Below are 19,699 nucleotides of genomic sequence, written 5' to 3' on the forward strand. Positions count from 1 at the left end.
CTATTGTTTTAAAATGCCTGTGAGCAAAATGTCTTTTTTTAGGTCAGCATCTGGCAAAATCTGTAAATTCAACTGTTCAGAAATGTCTACAGCAGCAAAGTTATTATATTACTCTGCAATCCAGTTACTTTGGGTGTTTTGCCACTGTCCTATCTGCTCTTCAAAGTGGAGCTAAGAGATCAGATAGACAGACAGACTTATATCCTACCTTTCCTCCAGTCGTTCCTCCAATTTTAACACACAACAGCCCTGTGGTGTAGCTTCAGCTGATTGCTGGCAACTGACCAGTGTAAAGCTGTGTGTTTTCATAGCTGAAGATCTTGTTTCTCTAGTCCAACATCTCAACTGCTACATTACATGAGCTGCTTTTCTTTAAAAAAATGTCTCAAGGCTGCAACCTGAAAAGTCAGGTGTTCTATAATACTCATTCCATTTATGATAGCAAATACTTTTATATAAGTATTTTTCAAACTTGACCACCTTAAGATGTACGGACCTCAACTCCTAGAATCCCCAGCCAGCAAGACACTTTTTGGTACAGATTCCTACAGGAATTATTGTAATTCAATAAAACAATTTTTTTGTGACATGGAGGAAAAGTTAAAAAAAAAATACAGACATTAAGAAGAATCACATCCTTCCTAAGCCATTGTAAAGTGATAACGCCATGCGTCACATTTAGCCTGCTGTTGTGGTTGTCATTGTTGGATAAATGTATTGCCTAACATATAGAGAGGTTTCTTCTCTTGGGTCTCACTGAAGTCTGTTGAACAGAATAGGTGTCAGACAATGGAGTTCTCTCATTGGAAGTTTGGCAGTTCCATGTTTCCTCTTCTATGTATCAATTAGTCCTTTGTGAACAGTTGGAAGGTTCTCTTCCAAGTGGTTTGCTAGTCTCATGATTAATAAGCCACTTTTGCCTTTCAGGGTCATCAGTCGAGCGCAAGGACTGAAGCTGGTTGTGGAAACCCTGATGTCCTCCCTGAAACCCATTGGAAACATTGTTGTGATTTGCTGTGCTTTTTTCATCATTTTTGGCATCTTGGGAGTCCAGGTAGGTTTTGGATAGAGTTCCCTGAGAACTTTACTCTATTCATTCAGAGCAGAGGGTTTGAGAATTTCATACACACCAATCTGTTCTAATATTGAGTCTCTCATGAGAGGCAGATTCTACAAGTGCTGACGCAACTAAAAAAGAAAAGAAGTCCCTACTTCAGTGTTCTAGTGCTGCTTCATACAGAATCCTTTTTTAGAGATCAGTATAAAACCCTGGATCACAACGGTGGACATATAATGCAGGGAAAGCAGAGTGGTGTTTGTGACATTCATATTTGAACTCTGTACAACCCCTAAATTAAACCACATTTAGAATGGGCAGCATTTCAAGAGATCACCAAATCTCAGGAGGTTTCTATGTCCTCTCATGAATTCTTGAAAGATTTCAGAAAAGTGTGTGAAAGATTTCAGCATGCTCATGAGTTTAAATTCTTGGAGTTGAGATTATCAAAATCTTAAAAAATTTTGCCAAATTGTAAGATTTTGGCCATGTGCCTGACTGTGGTGAGAGTGACTTTTGTTATCCTGCATGATCATGCAATGATTCTCATTGATGCCAATTTCTTCCCTTCCCTTCCCTTCCCTTCCCTTCCATTCTTCTTCAATAATTTCTTCTATTTACATACATATATACATTCATACATGCATACATACACACGTGCACAATTCTAGAGGGCATGGGAATCCTCACTGGTTTCAGCTAGATTTGATGTAGTAGATTAACAGCATGAAGAAAGATATTGTGCAGGAATTTCATTTTTTCTTCTATCTACTTTTTTAAAAGTTACGTTCAGGGCTCTCCTCCTTTTAGATAAGTACATGATCTCTATAGAAAAAAACCACGATAGCATTATTAAATATTATAATATGAATGTGCATTCTTTGTAAGCCAATCAAAACTTGGAATGAAAGCAACTAAAATTTAAACTCATTCCACATTTTTTATAATGCCAGTGGTTTGTTTTTTAAGTGAGCGCAAGAGTCATAGTAATTTAATAATGTTGCCAATCTGTTCTCTTCATATATTATTTATGGAGAAATGTATTGATACATAATTTGTTATATCTGTTTCATCCTTTCAACTAAACCAGAGCTCACATTCAGCATTTGTAAGCCTTATATTTATCCATATTTAGTGCCATTTCTTCCTTCCAAAGCCTGCTATGATGCCTCATGGTGGGGATGGCAGCTTCTGAGAGGGTTGAGTAAAGACTGCAGGGCCTATACACCAAGGGTGTTTGATTTTTTTGTATTCCACCTTTATTATTTTTATAAATAACTCAAGGTGGCAAACATATCCAACCTACCTTCCACCTCTTATTTTCCACACAACAACAACCGTGTGAGGTGAATAGAGCTCAGACAGAGTGATTGGCTTAAGGTCACCCAGCTATCTTTCATGTATGTACTCTCCATAGCATCACTCAAGATACCAAGGTCACACCAGCTGACCAATTAAAGCAGGGGTCTTCAGACTTGGCTCTTTTATGACTTGTGGACTTCAACTTCCAGAATTCCTCAGCCAGGCATGCTGGCTGAGGAATTCTGGGAGTTGAAGTCCACAGGTCATAAAAGGGCCAAGTCTGAAGACCCCCCCTCCCAGTTAAAGCTTGCCTATGTAGGAAAGCAGCAATATGAGAAGACGTTGAATGATCCCTTTAACAACAGTGGCAAAGGTATTGTTTCAAACAGTGCAGGAAAAGGTAAAACAGTCCTTTGTTTTACCAAGAAAACAACATAGATAGATCATACAAAATGATTGACGATATAGTGCCAGATGATACGCCCCTCGAGTCAGATGACACTCAACATGTTACTTAGGAAGACCTGAGGATCCTTTGAAGCACTAATGGTGTTTATGACACAGCCAGATTAAAGCCTTCTGGACATTTAATTGCTGGTGTAATGCAAGGGGAAAAAATACAACCTGCAAAGACAGAATTACAGTGGAAATACAGAATATAAGAAGCATGAACATGGAATAACTCAGCATAGTAAAAGACAAAATGTTCTACACATTGACATTTTAGGCATTAGCAGATTGACATGTGCTGGCATTGAACATTTCAATCACAAGATCAAACCAATGACAACGTACAACAACCAACCTTAAAATTGATAATAACATGGGGATTTGGTTAAGTGCCTTCAAATTGGTGTCAACCATTAGTGATCTCATACTGTAGATTTTCTACAGGAGGACTGGTCCCTAATCTGGTCCTTTAAGTCTTCTAGTGATTTTTTTGGTGTTATACTATGAAAGCAAAAATTGGACTTTGAAAAAGCAAGATAGAAAGAATATTATTGTTTTTGAATGCTGATGTTGGAGGAAACTTTGGAGATAACAAAGAAATGGTTGAACAAGTCAATCTAGCATTCTCAAACAAGGGGCAATGATCAGGTTCAAATTATTATATTTTGGACACATTGTGTAAAAACTCAAATCCCTTGAGAATTTCACAATGCTGGGAAAGGTGATGATGAAGAATGATCATCAGCAAGGAGGAGGAACTCTATTATAGTGGCAATGGGGTGTACCATTAGGAAACCCGAAAAGTCAGGATGGGGACAGATTATTCTGGAGAAGTTCTACTAATGTGATCTTGAAAAGTTGACACAGTCTTGATAGCATATAGTCAATCAATTAGTCCCAGTTCCCAAACACAAGAATTGTCTATTGGACATTCCATTTCTTGCTTGGAACTCTTTGAGGAACTCAAATATGCTGATTCCTGGGTTCCGTAGTAGCTTCCATTGCTGTAGACTAAACAACAGCAAATTAGTGTCATAAATACTGTGATAAGAATCTGGTTAGTTTGGTTTGGTTTGAAAAAGTTTAGTCAAGAAAGTAGAATTACTGCCTAACTATGATTAAGCTAAGGGAACTCACCCACTGTTGGTGCTTTCTATGCTGCTATCACCCCGTTAGTTCTCCTAGGTAAAAAAATAAAATACCACCTTATGTGAGATCTGTCAGTGTGTGCTGATCCCTATTATTTGGATTGCTCACAGGTTTGACATTTATTCTTGAGTTCAGATAAAGAGGTAATATTTTGAAAGCTGGTGGGAATATTGCTTTGCCACAGTGAAACAAGGCATGACCATTCTAGGACCTGCTGTCACTCAATAAAAAGTGAAGGCATCTCAGTTTAGGCTGACACAGGCCACCCTGTTCCATCTATCATAATAGCTGTCATGCTCTGCCACTTTATGTTTGCCACTGAGTATGTGACAAAATTAATCCTCTAGCATTTTTATAGTTTTCTCCTAGTTAATAATCACATCTGACATTGTTGAAGTCAAGACTTAAGGGTTGTTTGGTTTGATTCAACACAAAGTGATGTCAGTGATTTATCTGCTAATCTGTATGATGTCTCTGCTCAAGTAGGAGAAGCAGCACCTTTCAAAACTCTCACTTCTGTGTCACTTTTTCAGATGTGCACTCTTGTATCTTGTTTAACCTAGCAGCTAGTACATCATGTTTATCAAAAATAGGATCAGTCTCCAATTTAAAAAAGGAAGCCACTCTCTTTATACATAGCTGTGGTTCAGCTAGCTTGCCTTGCTTAGCTTCTGTTCTGGTAGAAGTCAGAACAACAGCTATGCAAGCCACAGCTTCATCAATAATATGGTTGAGGTTTTAGTCTCTCCTTTTGAAAATGGTGCATCAGTTCTTCCCCTTGCTGCAATTTTGGGAGAAAAAAAGAATCTTACCTTCCATTTGTCTGAACAGGTTTTAATAGCTGAACTCATGAATTTAATATCTACTTTGATCTCCTCGCAGTTCTTGGTGAATTAAGTCTATATCTTTTAAAGGACATACATTGTGGCTGTAGTGTCTTAAGGCTTTAATTAAGTAATACACCATAAATCTAAGGAGAGGCAAAATGTAAATATGTTCACTTAAAAAAAAAGTAAATTCCAGAATTTTCTGACAATTGTTGAAATGAAGTCCCCCTAAAAAGTTGGGTGGAATGATCTTGAATATATCATTTATCTGTTATATTCATTTACTATAGTTTCTATGCCACTCAGTTCCCATTATTTCTGAGCAGCTTACATTAAGCAACAAACAGGATTAATAACATTATAAAAACTTTCTCTAACTGTGCCATCTAAGGTTGATAGATAAATCTCCATCATCCCTAATGATTTCCTGAAGAGGCCTATCTTTGCATCTTGTTGGAAGTCCAACAGGGTGGGGATGGTCTAAATCAGTGGTCCCCTATGGGCCGTGGCCCACTACCGGGCCATGGCCTCTTGGCTGGTGGGTCATGGAAGTGGCTGGCTGGTGTGCATGCACACTCCCCCCCCACTTGCGGTAGTGCCTGCAGCCCTGTTTGCGCATGCATAAATAAGATTGCTAATGCTGGGTGAGTGTGCACGGCCTGCTTGCTCATGCGTGAATGGGGCCGCTAGTGCTGCACCGGTGTACATGGGTCCATTTGTGTGTGCACATGCACTAATTTGGAAGCTGCTGTCCTTTCCTCCGGGCCGCAAGCCCGGAAAAGTTGGAGACCTTTGGTCTAAATTATGACCTTTTCTAGCAGTTTCTAAACAGTAGGAGAGAATGGGCTGAGCCCTCTGGGAACCCACAGTGGAGTAGCTAGTCCCCCTAGCATCACTAACTAAAACTAAAACTCAAGAAAAAGGGGGACCACTTCAACCCAGTGTCTCCGACTCCCAGCCTCTCAGTTGGTCCAGAAGGATAGCATATCTGATGGCAATGAATGCTACCAAAAGATTCAGAAAAGGTCTAGCCATATTCCCCATTCCAGTCCTGCTGAAGATTATCCAACAGGGTGAACACTCTGATTTCCATCCCAGAGTCAGGCATGAATCCTGATTTTAACAAAGTTCTAAATAATCTATAGCTTTATGCTGTCCACCTTTCAAAATCTTCCGTATAGTGTACTATCTAAAAATATTAAGTTGGAGCCAGGGAATAGTTGTATAAATTAGCTGGGTCAAGGGATAGTTTCTTAAGAAGGAGGCACACCATTGCCTCTTTCAAGGTGATAGATAAATGCTTCTCCCTCAAGGATGTATATACCACCATCTATTCTAAACCTAGTCTCTTATTACTTCCCTGGTGGTCTTCACAGCTAGACTAATAAGGTTATTGACATACAGTTTCTACCATTCTTACAGACCAAAGAAGAGATAATAAGCTTTTTAGCTGCTACTGATCATGAAAGGTATATGTTAGCACCAGTTTTTAAGACAATACCAATTGCTAAGACGTAAGGGCAGGAGACTGGTAGAGCCCTCATGTCCTGCTTGGCAGCTCCCAGAGTAGTTAATTTCTGGAAAAATGTAATCATTAAAAAGGAGGAGGGGTGTCCAAGTCTTATCCACTGCCTCTAGTCAACTATGGATTGTCTTTATGCTTATTTGTGTTAAAGTATCCATTAAGGCTGAACTGCAAAATTCACTTGGAACATAAATTAGCACAGAGGGTAATTCCTAGGCAAGATACTTGCAATAAGTAAGATGAAGGTACATGTATCCTAGCATTGCCAATTCACTCAGATGATTTTTTAACAGAATGCCAAAGATCTATTGGCAAACGGATAATATACTTGAAAAACTTTAAGCAGTGTTTCTCAACCTTGACAATTTTAAGGCATGTGGACTTCAACTCCCAGAATTCCACAGCCAGCATTGCTGGCTGTGGAATTCTGGGAGTTGAAGTCCACATGCCTTAAAATTGTCAAGGTTGAGAAACACTGCATACAGAATACCAAAATTTGCATTGATTGGAGTGTTCAGATAATGCCTGATTTTCAAATACATTTGTCATCTTTCAGTCTGAAAACACACACACACATCCCTTACAAGAACATTGTACAGCTTGTATAGCCATGCAGACTTTAGAAGAGTTAAAATTCTATCATTTTTAAGGGGATTCCAAGCTAAGAAAGGTTCAGCCATGACCTCTTTATTGACAAATTTCCTTCTTTCATTTATTGTAAGTATTTTAATGCTACCTTTTAATGAAATAGGATGGGCTCACACTAAATCTTTACTATGTTTTTGAAAACCAGCAAAGTATAAAATCTATAGTGCCATAATAATACAGCTAAATGTGTATAAATCAAGAAAAGCAGCAGCTTAAAAACAGCAATCCTACAATATTTCTTCCATAAAATTGGATGGCTAAAAGCTTTGGGGCTAGTGCCAAAAGCTCAAGTGAGATGCAGATGGGCCTCTTTGTAGGAAGAGCTTAAAATCAGACATTTGCAAATGGTACATTGTGGAAGCCTACAGAAAAAAACCTCAGTGACTGAGTATACTCTCATTTTTCACAGCTGTTCAAGGGGAAGTTTTTTGTCTGCCAAGGAGAAGACACAAGGAACATTACCAACAAGTCAGACTGTGCAGAAGCCAGCTATAAATGGATCCGGCACAAGTATAATTTTGATAATCTTGGCCAGGTACTGATGGAACAGTAATCTGCCGCAGTGCTCCCTTATTTGCTTTGATTCAAAGCAGATGTGAAATAGCTTTGTATATATTGCAGCCACCATAGCAAATCATCTACAGCACTTCCTAGTCATAGTGTCTACATTTAAAGATCCTCAATTAGTATACAGACCTATTACAATTAAGACCAGCATACACTCTTTCTTTGGACATTTAATGACTGGCAGGAATAGCCAACACTCCAGAAGACAGGCTTAAGATACAGAAGGATCTGGACAGACTCGAACACTGGGCACTAACTAACAAAATGAAATTCAATGGTGAAAAAAGCAAGGTTCTAAATTTAGGCAAGAAAAACCAAATGCACAAGTACAGCATAGGTGGTACCATGCTCAATAGTAGTAACTGTGAGAGGGACCTCGGAGTCCTAGTAGACAATCACTTAAATATGAGCCAGCAGTGTGCTGCAGCTGCCAAAAAGGCCAACACAGTGCTAGGCTGCATTAACAGAGGGATAGAATCACGATCACGTGAAGTATTAATACCACTCTTCAATGCCTTGGTAAGGCCACACTTGGAATACTGCATCCAGTTTTGGTCACCACGATGTCAAAAAGATGTTGAGACTCTAGAAAGAGTACAGAGAAGAGCACCAAAGATGATTAGGGGACTGGAGGCTAAAACATATAAGGAACGGTTGCTAGAATTGGGTAGGTCTAGTTTAACGAAGAGAAGGACAAGGGGGGACATGATAGCATATTCCAATATCTCAAGGACTGCCATAAAGAAGAGGGAATCAAGCTATTTTCCAAAGTACCTGAAGGCAGGACAAGAAGCAACGGGTGGAAACTAATCAAGGAGAGAAGCAACCTAGAACTAAGGAGAAACTTCCTGACAGTGAGAACAATTAATCAGTGGAACAGCTTGCCTCCAGAAGCAGTAAATGCTCCAACACTGGAAGCTTTTAAGAAGATACTGGACAGCCATTTGTCCGAAATGGTGTAGGGTTTCCTGCCCGAGAGGGGGTTGGACTAGATGACCTCCAAGGTCCCTTCCAACTTTACTACTATTATTATTATACAATAGTGTAATCAAACTCATATCTAGCATGAAGAAAAGTTTGTCTCAGGAGACTGAAACCATGAACCCTGCACATCTACTCTCTCAGGCATGTCTTGACTATTGCAATGTGCTCTACATGGGGCTGCTCTTGAAAAGCATTCAGAAGCCCCAGTTGGTTCAAAATGCAGTGACCCACATGGTTTTGTGCAGACTCAGGGGGCTGGATTGGCTGCTGATTTCCTTCAGGTACAATTTAAGAAGTTGGTTGTCACCTTTAAAGCCCTTCATGGCTTGGGGCCCGTTTAACTAACCAGGATCATTTAGCCTGGTTACATCCACCCAACCCATTAGAGTGGGAAGGCAGGGAATGTTGCAGGTCCCGTCTCCTAAGGAGATACACCTGGCAGGATCCAGAAGAAGGGTGTTCTCCATGGTAGCTCCTTCCCTTTGGAATATCATCCCCACAGAGATTAGACTGGCCCCTCACTCTGATACACTTCCATAAGGCCCTGAGGTACTGGTTTTGCCGACAGGCCTGGGGAACCCAGAGTGGAATGCAACCCATCAAGTGGCTTGTTTGATTGTGTGTTGTCACTAGGAGGATGGGAAGTTATTGTTTTTTATTTTTTTTATATTGGGTTTTTATTCTTTGTAAGCTGCCCAGAGTCACTGAGAGTGACTGGGTGGCCGTAAATAAATTTACTATTATCCTGGGAAATCATATTTGAGCACAAAGGGCTAAATAAAAATGGAGGAAGGTTAGAGTTAAGGCTGTTCCTCTTTGTTGGAATAACTCTCACCTTGTGAGAGTAATACTTGATACCTTTTTTCCTGGTAAGAAGCTTTGGCTTATTATTATCAACTAGATTGAATAACAAAAAAGTACAAATTCAAACACGAGTCATGAGGCAGGTAGAATACGATATGTATTATATTGTTTTTCCTCCTTTTGTTTTTCTAGGCTTTAATGTCTTTGTTTGTTCTGGCGTCTAAAGACGGGTGGGTGGACATCATGTACGATGGATTGGATGCTGTAGGAGTAGATCAGCAGGTAGGTGTTTTGGTATGACATTGCCAGAAGCCCAAGAAAGAGGCATGCTTGTTTTGGAGATTACTCTTTTTAAAAAATTATGTGAAATACAAATATTTGGAGTTCCTAAATTCATCATGGACATTGTTAAATTCTAAACCTGATAGAGGGTAATGACTTCTCCCTTTATTTTATAGCCAGTCATGAACTATAACCCTTGGATGCTCCTCTACTTTATCTCCTTCCTGCTGATTGTTGCCTTCTTTGTGCTCAACATGTTTGTGGGGGTCGTGGTGGAGAATTTCCATAAATGTCGTCAGCATCAGGAAGAAGAAGAAGCCAAGAGACGAGAAGAGAAGAGGCTCAAACGCCTGGAGAAAAAGAGAAGGAGTAAGGAGAAACAGATGGCTGGTCGGTAGTCCTTCCTCATCTTTCTGAGCCCTGCTTGACCTTTGACAATTTCCCCTAGTCCCTGCCTAGCATTTGAAAGCTAGATTCCCCTCACAAGCATGTCCAGCTACAAAATTTGCATGAAAAATATAGCTCTGGTACAGGCTAAGCAAAAACCCATAGAAATACATCAATGGCTGCATGATTTGCAATTATTTTATATGCTAGGCAGCTAAAAACGCACTACAGTAATTTAAATATATTTTTTTTCCATTGAATAAGCATAGCTTTACCCAAATAGTGTTGAATGCAAAGACCAACAGTTCCAGAATGGGCCAATTACCTTAGGCACATTTTGCACTGTTGCTGATAGTTAGTTTCACTAGCCTTGTAATGTCAAAATGAAATAACTTTTGTTAATTGTGAGGCTAATTTCCATATGGACTGACAAAATATAAAATTTTCAAGGATATAATAATAAAGCCATTTTGTATTAGAATTGCTTAGAAATATAATGCATTTACTTGAGAAATACAGATTCTTTTTTCTTAAAAAAAATGTCAAAATAGAAATTAACCAAATAAAATTAACCAATTTGGAGTAAATCTACTGAAACCGAAACTTGGTAAACTATTTACTGTAGAATAAAACTTAGAACTTTTGATGACCACATTAGACTTACATGAAATCTGAGAAACTTCACATGCTGTCTTTCTTACTTCAATTTTTATTTAATTGGAAAAACAGGAAGTAATGATCAGGTCAGAGGTCACAGGTCAGAGGAACTCTCCTTCATTTTGCATGTTTTCTATTGTTCCTGAAATCTATTGTCATGTTACCATTCCATGTGCCCATTCATGGTGTTTCATGTTACAGTCATCTTAATATGTTCTGAAACTTTTTCTCATTTTTACTTTTATTATACCCTTTTTAGAGAAGTATATCTATGGGAAATTCTCTTTGGTTTTAATACGGATGTTTAATCTATTTCTGCTTTGCTTTGCTTTATATCTGCTTGTTTCATATACTAATTAATAAGGCCATAAACAAATTAATCACCTCTAATCCTTCTTTATCATACGATAAAGCTGTTTATAAAACTTACATTTTAACTCTCTTTATTCAAATATAAGGATTCCAGACTGAATGTTCAAAGCTAAGTCATACTGGCACTCTGGTTCCTTATGTTGAGTTCTATGAAACTTCATGTCTTAAAAGAAGAGAGATCTGTTATGAACTATGATGCTATGAGGTGCTCCAGATATCTTTTCACAACTGACATGACACAAGTATGTTGACCTATGTATCAAGAAATGTATATACTAAGGGGTTATCAATTTCTTTAATATTAAAGCCATATTTACTTCCTCTGCTAAAATCCTTGGGATTTGGGTTCAGAATGCATGTTTGTGCAAAAGTGAAGAAGCTAGTTGCAGGCTATCTTAATCATATATCATGTCAGTTAAAAAAAAAACCCCACAACTGGGTTTCTACTTTCATAATTTCTGCACATCTTAACTTCTATTTACAGTATAAATGTGGTAAAGGGCATAATATACACCAAAATCTTTGGAGTATATATATTGCATAAAGAAAACATAGACTTGTTCCCCATGTTATTCAACTCTACCAGCAATCCCTTTGTTTTCCCAGCTGCAAGTTTTTGCCATTCTTTTTTTTAATGGGCCATTTTTAAGAATTGTTGAACTATCTGGGAAAAAAGTCCTGTGAGAAATGAAAAGTTCTGAATACTTTTGAAATATTCCACAGAATTGTTCCTCTGTCAGGTTTTGGCATAAAAAGGCTGCATCTGGCATGCCATTTTGTACTGCATTTTTAAGGACCTACTTTTTCTCCACCCTTATAATCTGCCTTTGGTTTCTCAATGAATCCTTATTCAAAATTTGATAAGTTGCCCCACTTAGCGTAGCTTAGCTTGCCTCAGTGTATCTCAGTCTCGGCAACTTAAAGATGTGTGGACTTCAGTTCCCAGAATTCCCCAGCCAGCATTTGTCTGCTTTAGCTCTTGTTGCCTTCTTGAGTTGAAGTTGAAGACAACACATATTCAAGTTGCCCAGGTTGAGAAGCAGTGCCTTGCCTTATCTGCCTTTTTTTCTGCCAGAAAAGTCATTTCCCGGTTAATTGCTTATTGTGTAAGCTTCCTCTAAAATTGCTTTGGCCTGCCTACAGCACAGACCTCCAGCCATGCTCTTGTTCCTCAGAAGACAGAAATATACAAAATGTTATGTTTCCAGTCATCTGATGCTGCATCAGTGGTGTAACCTTGCTGCTCCCCCAAATCCCAGAATTAAAGTTTCAGGAATTACATGGAAGTATCTAAGAACAAAAATACAAGCAGTCCAGAAATAAATGTCATGAATCATAATAATTATCTCTAGGCGGTTAGCCACACTGAAAAAGGCGACTAGAGCTAAAGCAGACAAATGAATTACAGATTTAAGAATAATTACTCCATTATTGAGAAAAATATTTACAGTTCTTATTTTTATAATTGTTGTTGTTGTTAATTGTGAAGTCGTGTCCGACCCATCGCGACCCCATGGACAATGTTCTCCAGATCTTCCTGTCCTCTACCATCTTCTGGAGTCCATTTAAGTTCACACCTACTGCTTCAGTGACTCCATCCAGCCATCTCATTCTCTGTCGTCCCCTTCTTCTATTGCCCTCAATCTTTCCCAGCATTAGGCCCTTCTCCAGTGAGTCCTTCCTTCTCATTAGTTGGCCAAAGTATTTGAGTTTCAACTTCAGGATCTGGCCTTCTAAAGAGCAGTCGGGGTTGATCTCTTCTAGGACTGACCGGTTTGAATGCCTTGCAGTCCAAGGGACTCGCAGGAGTTTTCTCCAGCACCATAGTTCAAAGGCCTCAATTCTTTGGCGCTTCGCCTTTTTTATGGTCCAACTTTCACAGCCATACATTGCAACTGGGAAAACCATGGCCTGGACTATACGCACTTTTGTTGGCAGGGTGATGTCTCTGCTTTTTAGTATGCTGTCTAGATTTGCCATAGCTTTCCTCCCCAGGAGCAAGCGTCTTTAATTTCTTGGCTGCAGTCCCCATCTGAGGTGATCTTGGAGCCCAGAAAAATAAAATCTGTCACTACCTCCATTTCTTCCCCATCTATTTGCCAGGAATTGAGAGGGCCGTATGCCATGATTTTGGTTTTCTTAATGTTGAGTTTCAAGCCAACTTTTGCACTCTCCTTCTTCACCCGCATCAAGAGGCTCTTTAGTTCCTCTTCACTTTCTGCCATTAGCGTGGTATCATCTGCATATCTTATTCCAATTTAACAGCACACTTTTATAATACTACAGCACACTTTTATAATACTACAATAATATTCGCACTCTCATATTATCAGTAATATTTAACAATAGTTCTACTTATACATAATAATATAGGACATAAAATAATCTAACTACATATTATTGTAAATAAACTTTTGATAAACTAAATTGGAAGAATAAAGCTATACTTAAAGGTAATAAATACTATGGTGGATTCATATATAAGGCTTAGCTATAACTTGGTTTGTTACCTTTCACAATATGATTTTCTAACCCACTTATTATGAGTGATATTCTGTGTGCAAGCTAGATCATTATAGGTTAAGAAATCATAGTTTTTGAAAAATCTTGCTTTCGCCGCTATTTGCCACTATTGCAAATCTTGGTTTACTGTTCACATAGTATTATGTGTGAACAGAATCAATATTACATAGTCCAATTTAATTAATAAAGGTATTTAGTATAAACTGTGACAAAACTACAGACTCCATAACATAATATAACAATTATGATTCTCACTAATGAGTCTCATTAGAAAAAGTTATAACAAATGTGGTGAACATATAATTGCTTTTTTTCCAACGCAGCCTTATTGAAAGCTTTTTGAATAATATGGCTTTTCATTATCCATTAATAATTTTTTTGAAACTTAATTTCACACCAGGAGGAATAATTCATTTTAAGGAAAACTCTTTCATAATCTAATAGTGCTTTGCAAAATAAAAGGAATGTTAATATACCTTACATTTTAACATCATACAAAAATCAGTGGGGCAATTAACCACCTTGCACAACATTTTTGTCTTTCTTGAGAAAGTCATAGACACCTTTTATGAACAGCAGAATAGACACTGTCCAAACCATGGCTTACTGTAAAGATGATTACCATTTGATAGTCAAGGGCCACATAACCTTTTGGGGGGCAAATTTGCCAAGCTGACATCACACACATACATGTGACATGGGGATATTTCAGTTTAAATAAGCTGTGATAAGAAGAAGAAGAAGAAGAAGAAGAAGAAGAAGAAGAAGAAGAAGAAGAAGAAGAAGAAGAAGAAGAAGAAGAAGAAGAATAAGAAGAAGAAGAAGAAGAAGAAGAAGAAGAAGAAGAAGAAGAAGAAGAAGAAGAAGAAGAAGAAGAAGAAGAAGAAGAAGAAGAAGAAGAAGAAGAAGAAGAAGAAGAAGAAGAAGAAGAAGAAGAAGAAGAAACAACAGTGGACCACTTGGTAAGCTGTTGCAAGAAAATTGCACAAACTGATTAGAAGCAGCGGCATGACAAAGTAGCAACAATGGTGCATTGGAAGATCTGCAAAAAATATCATTTGCCTGTAAGCAAAACTGGTGGGATCATAAAATAGAGAAAGTCATAGAAAATGATAAAATTAAACTGCTCTGGGACTTCAGAATTCAAACAGACAAGCACCTGCAACATAACACCCAACACTTAACAATTGTCGATAAGAAAGACAAAAAAGTCTGGATAGTGGACGTGGCAGTGCCTGGAGATAGCAGAATAGAAGAGAAAGAACTGGAGAAGATAACAAAATACAAAGACCTACAAATAGAAATAGAAAGACTGTGGCAAAAGCAAGCAAGGGTAGTACCAATAGTCATAGGCTCCTTGGGTGCAATCCCAAAACAACTGGAGCACCACTTGAACACCATTGGCATTGACAAATTCGCTATTAGTCAATTGCAAAAGGCGCCTTATTAGGAACTGCTTCCATCCTGCGACGATATCTGTAATACCATCAAACATCCACATCTGCCTATCCCAGATCCTGGGTAAGGACTCGATAGGTAGACAAAATGCCAAATCCAGTCTGAACATCTGGCTGACTGTGCGATGATCGATAATAATAATAATAATAATAAATAATAATAATAATAATAATAATAATAATAATAATAGCTGATGCAGTGCAACAGCATCTAGTTGAAAACAATCTCTTTCCACCTGAGCAGAAAGGAAACCGCCCCAACAGCAGAGGAACAAAAGATCAACTCCTAATAGACAAAATGATCTTGGAAAACTGCAAGAGAAGGAAGACCAACCTGAATGTGGCATGGATTGACTACAAAAAGGCATTTGACTCTCTGCCACATGATTGGATAATAAAGTGCCTAGAAATAACAGGAGTCAGTAGAAACATCAGAAAATTTGTGCAAAGATCGATGGCACAATGGAAGACACAGTTGCAGATCAATGGTGAAGGCTGGGAGAGGTTAATATCAAGAGAGGAATATTTCAAGGAGATTCATTATCACCATTACTATTTGTTATTGCACTGTTTCCTCTGTCAACAATACTGAATAACTCAGGACATGGCTATCAAACATCAAAAACATCTGCCAGACTATCCCACCTCCTTTATATGGATGATCTGAAGCTGTATGGAAAAACATCATCTGAAATAGAATCGCTGCTCAACACTGTCCGTATATATAGCCAAGATATTGTAATGGAGTTTGGCTTGGACAAATGTGCCACACTTACTATCAAACAAGGAAAAATATGAAAACTGAAGGAATCAAGATGCCCCACGAAAATAACATTAAGAGTCTGGATGAGGAAGAGTACTACAAATACTTGGGTATCCTTCAAGCTGACAACATCAAGCACACTGAAGTCAAGAAAAAGATTAGAGGTGAATACATCAAGAGAGTGAAGAAGATCTTAAAATCCAAACTCAATGGAGGAAATACCATAAAGGCAATAGTGGACTGGACTCAAGCAGAACTAAAAGCAATGGATAGGCAGACCAGAAAAATAATGACAATGAATCATGCCCTTCATCCACGCAGTGACATTGATAGACTTTATCTACCAAGGCAAATAGGTGGGCGTGGAATGCTACAAGTACATCAGATGGTTGAAGAAGAAAAAATGGCTTTGGAAGAATATCTGAAGAACAATGATGAAGATGCACTGAAATTAGTATATCAGGAAGGCTTACTAACTACTGGAGAGACCAAACTGGCCTTCAAGAAAGACCAAATGAAGAACAGAATAGAGGCATGGGAAGACAAAGCACTACATGGCCAATACATGAAAAAAATAGCTGGGAAAGCAGATAATAATAAAACCTGGCAATGGCTAAGAGCAGGAAAATTGAAGAAAGAGACCGAGGGACTAATTCTGGCTGCACAAGACCAAGCCTTAAGGACAAATGCATACAAAGTCAAAATTGAGAAGACAGCAACAGACAGTAAGTGCCGCCTATGCAAAGAAGCTGAAGAAACAGTGGACCACTTGGTAAGCTGTTGCAAGAAGATTGCACAAACTGATTACAAGCAGCGGCATGACAAAGTAGCAACAATGGTGCATTGGAAGATCTGCAAAAAATATCATTTGCCTGTAAGCAAAAACTGGTGGGATCATAAAATAGAGAAAGTCATAGAAAATGATAAAATTAAACTGCTCTGGGACTTCAGAATTCAAACAGACAAGCACCTGCAACATAACACCCCAGACTTAACAATTGTCGATAAGAAAGACAAAAAAGTCTGGATAGTGGACGTGGCAGTGCCTGGAGATAGCAGAATAGAAGAGAAAGAACTGGAGAAGATAACAAAATACAAAGACCTACAAATAGAAATAGAAAGACTGTGGCAAAAGCAAGCAAGGGTAGTACCAATAGTCATAGGCTCCTTGGGTGCAATCCCAAAACAACTGGAGCACCACTTGAACACCATTGGCATTGACAAATTCGCTATTAGTCAATTGCAAAAGGCGGCCTTACTAGGAACTGCTTCCATCCTGCGACGATATCTGTAATACCATCAAACATCCACATCTGCCTATCCCAGGTCCTGGGTAAGGACTCGATAGGTAGACAAAATGCCAAATCCAGTCTGAACATCTGGCTGACTGTGCGATGAATAATAATAATAATAATAATAATAATAATAATAATAATAATAATAAGGAAGACCAACCTGAATGTGGCATGGATTGACTACAAAAAGGCATTTGACTCTCTGCCACATGATTGGATAATCAAGTGCCTAGAAATAACAGGAGTAAGTAGAAACATCAGAAAATTTGTGCAAAATCGATGGCACAATGGAAGACACAGTTGCAGATCAATGGTGAGAAGCTGGGAGAGGTTAATATCAAGAGAGGAATATTTCAAGGAGATTCATTATCACCATTACTATTTGTTATTGCACTGTTTCCTCTGTCAACAATACTGAATAACTCAGGACATGGCTATCAAACATCAAAAACATCTGCCAGACTATCCCACCTCCTTTACATGGATGATCTGAAGCTGTATGGAAAAACATCATCTGAAATAGAATCGCTGCTCAACACTGTCCGTATATATAGCCAAGATATTGTAATGGAGTTTGGCTTGGACAAATGTGCCACACTTACTATCAAACAAGGAAAAATAGTGAAAACTGAAGGAATCAAGATGCCCCACGAAAATAACATTAAGAGTCTGGATGAGGAAGAATACTACAAATACTTGGGTATCCTTCAAGCTGACAACATCAAGCACACTGAAGTCAAGAAAAAGATTAGAGGTGAATACATCAAGAGAGTGAAGAAGATCTTAAAATCCAAACTCAATGGAAGAAATACCATAAAGGCAATCAACACCTGGGCAATCCCAGTCATTAGGTACACAGCTGGAATAGTGGACTGGACTCAAGCAGAACTAAAAGCAATGGATAGGCAGACCAGAAAAATAATGACAATGAATCACGCCCTTCATCCACGCAGTGACATTGATAGACTTTATCTACCAAGGCAAATAGGTGGGCGTGGAATGCTACAAGTACATCAGATGGTTGAAGAAGAAAAAATGGCTTTGGAAGAATATCTGAAGAACAATGATGAAGATGCACTGAAATTAGTATATCAGGAAGGCTTACTAACTACTGGAGAGACCAAACTGGCCTACAAGAAAGACCAAATGAAGAACAGAATAGAGGCATGGGAAGACAAAGCACTACATGGCCAATACATGAAAAAAATAGCTGAGAAAGCAGATAATAATAAAACCTGGCAATGGCTAAGAGCAGGAAAATTGAAGAAAGAGACCGAGGGACTAATTCTGGCTGCACAAGACCAAGCCTTAAGGACAAATGCATACAAAGTCAAAATTGAGAAGACAGCAACAGACAGTAAGTACTGCCTATGCAAAGAAGCTGAAGAAACAGTGGACCACTTGGTAAGCTCTTGCAAGAAGATTGCACAGACTGATTACAAGCAGCGGCATGACAAAGTAGCAACAATGGTGCATTGGAAGATCTGCAAAAAATATCATTTGCCTGTAAGCAAAAACTGGTGGGATCATAAAATAGAGAAAGTCATAGAAAATGATAAAATTAAACTGCTCTGGGACTTCAGAATTCAAACAGACAAGCACCTGCAACATAACACCCCAGACTTAACAATTGTCGATAAGAAAGACAAAAAAGTCTGGATAGTGGACGTGGCAGTGCCTGGAGACAGCAGAATAGAAGAGAAAGAACTGGAGAAGATAACAAAATACAAAGACCTACAAATAGAAATAGAAAGACTGTGGCAAAAGCAAGCAAGGGTAGTACCAATAGTCATAGGCTCCTTGGGTGCAATCCCAAAACAACTGGAGCACCACTTGAACACCATTGGCATTGACAAATTCGCTATTAGTCAATTGCAAAAGGCGGCCTTATTAGGAACTGCTTCCATCCTGCGACGATACCTGTAATACCATCAAACATCCACATCTGCCTATCCCAGGTCCTGGGTAAGGACTCGATAGGTAGACAAAATGCCAAATCCAGTCTGAATATCTGGCTGACTGTGCGATGAATGATAATAATAATAATAATAATAATAATAAAGTTGGAAGTTACCTTGGAGGTCATCTAGTCCAACCCCCTGCTCAGGCAGGAAACCCTATACCATTTCGGACAAATGGCTGTCCAGTCTCTTCTTTAAAACTTCCAGTGATGGAGCATTCACAACTTCTGGAGGCAGGTTGTTCCATCGATTAATTGTTCTAACTGGCAGAAAGTTTCTCCTTAGTTCTAGGTTGCTTCTCTCCTTGATTAATTTCAATCCATTGCTTCTTGTCCTGCCTTTGGGCGCTTTGGAGAATAGTTTGACTCCCTCTTCTTTGTGGCAGCCCCTGAGATATTGGAACACTGCTATCATGTCTCCCCTCGTCCTTCTCTTTGTTAAACTAGACCTACCCAATTCCAGCAACCATTCCTTATATGCTTTAGTCTCCAGTCCCCTAATCATCCTTGTTGCTCTTCTCTGTACTCTTTCTAGAGTCTCAACATCTTTTTTACATCGTGGTGACCAAAACTGGATGCAGTATTCCAAGTGTGGCCTTACCCATCTTTTTCATGTGCTGACCACTTCTATATGGGAAGTTTTCAGCTGTCATGGTCAGAGAAGCCTCTGAAGGATGCAAGAAAGGAACT

General features: G+C 38.7%; 1 protein-coding gene across 11 annotated transcripts in view; it reads left to right on the forward strand.

Annotated features, from left to right (window-relative positions):
* The window catches only part of LOC120299291 (voltage-dependent T-type calcium channel subunit alpha-1G-like), a 217,005-nt gene that overhangs the window by 147,303 nt on the left and 50,003 nt on the right, over nucleotides 1-19,699 (forward strand). For 10 of the 11 annotated variants that reach the window (XM_039323950.1, XM_039323956.1, XM_039323957.1 and 7 more), the window contains 4 exons: nucleotides 928-1,054; nucleotides 7,368-7,493; nucleotides 9,506-9,595; nucleotides 9,772-9,964. In XM_039323950.1, coding sequence (XP_039179884.1) covers nucleotides 928-1,054; nucleotides 7,368-7,493; nucleotides 9,506-9,595; nucleotides 9,772-9,964 — 536 coding nt within the window. Of the gene's footprint in view, nucleotides 1-927; nucleotides 1,055-7,367; nucleotides 7,494-9,505; nucleotides 9,596-9,771; nucleotides 9,986-19,699 lie in introns of all 11 variants that reach the window. The other variant, XM_039323952.1, reaches the window with a different exon arrangement.

This window comes from Crotalus tigris, unplaced genomic scaffold (genome assembly GCF_016545835.1).
Source record: "Crotalus tigris isolate CLP2741 ecotype Arizona unplaced genomic scaffold, ASM1654583v1 scf7180000024288.305614, whole genome shotgun sequence".
NCBI lineage: Eukaryota > Metazoa > Chordata > Lepidosauria > Squamata > Viperidae > Crotalus > Crotalus tigris.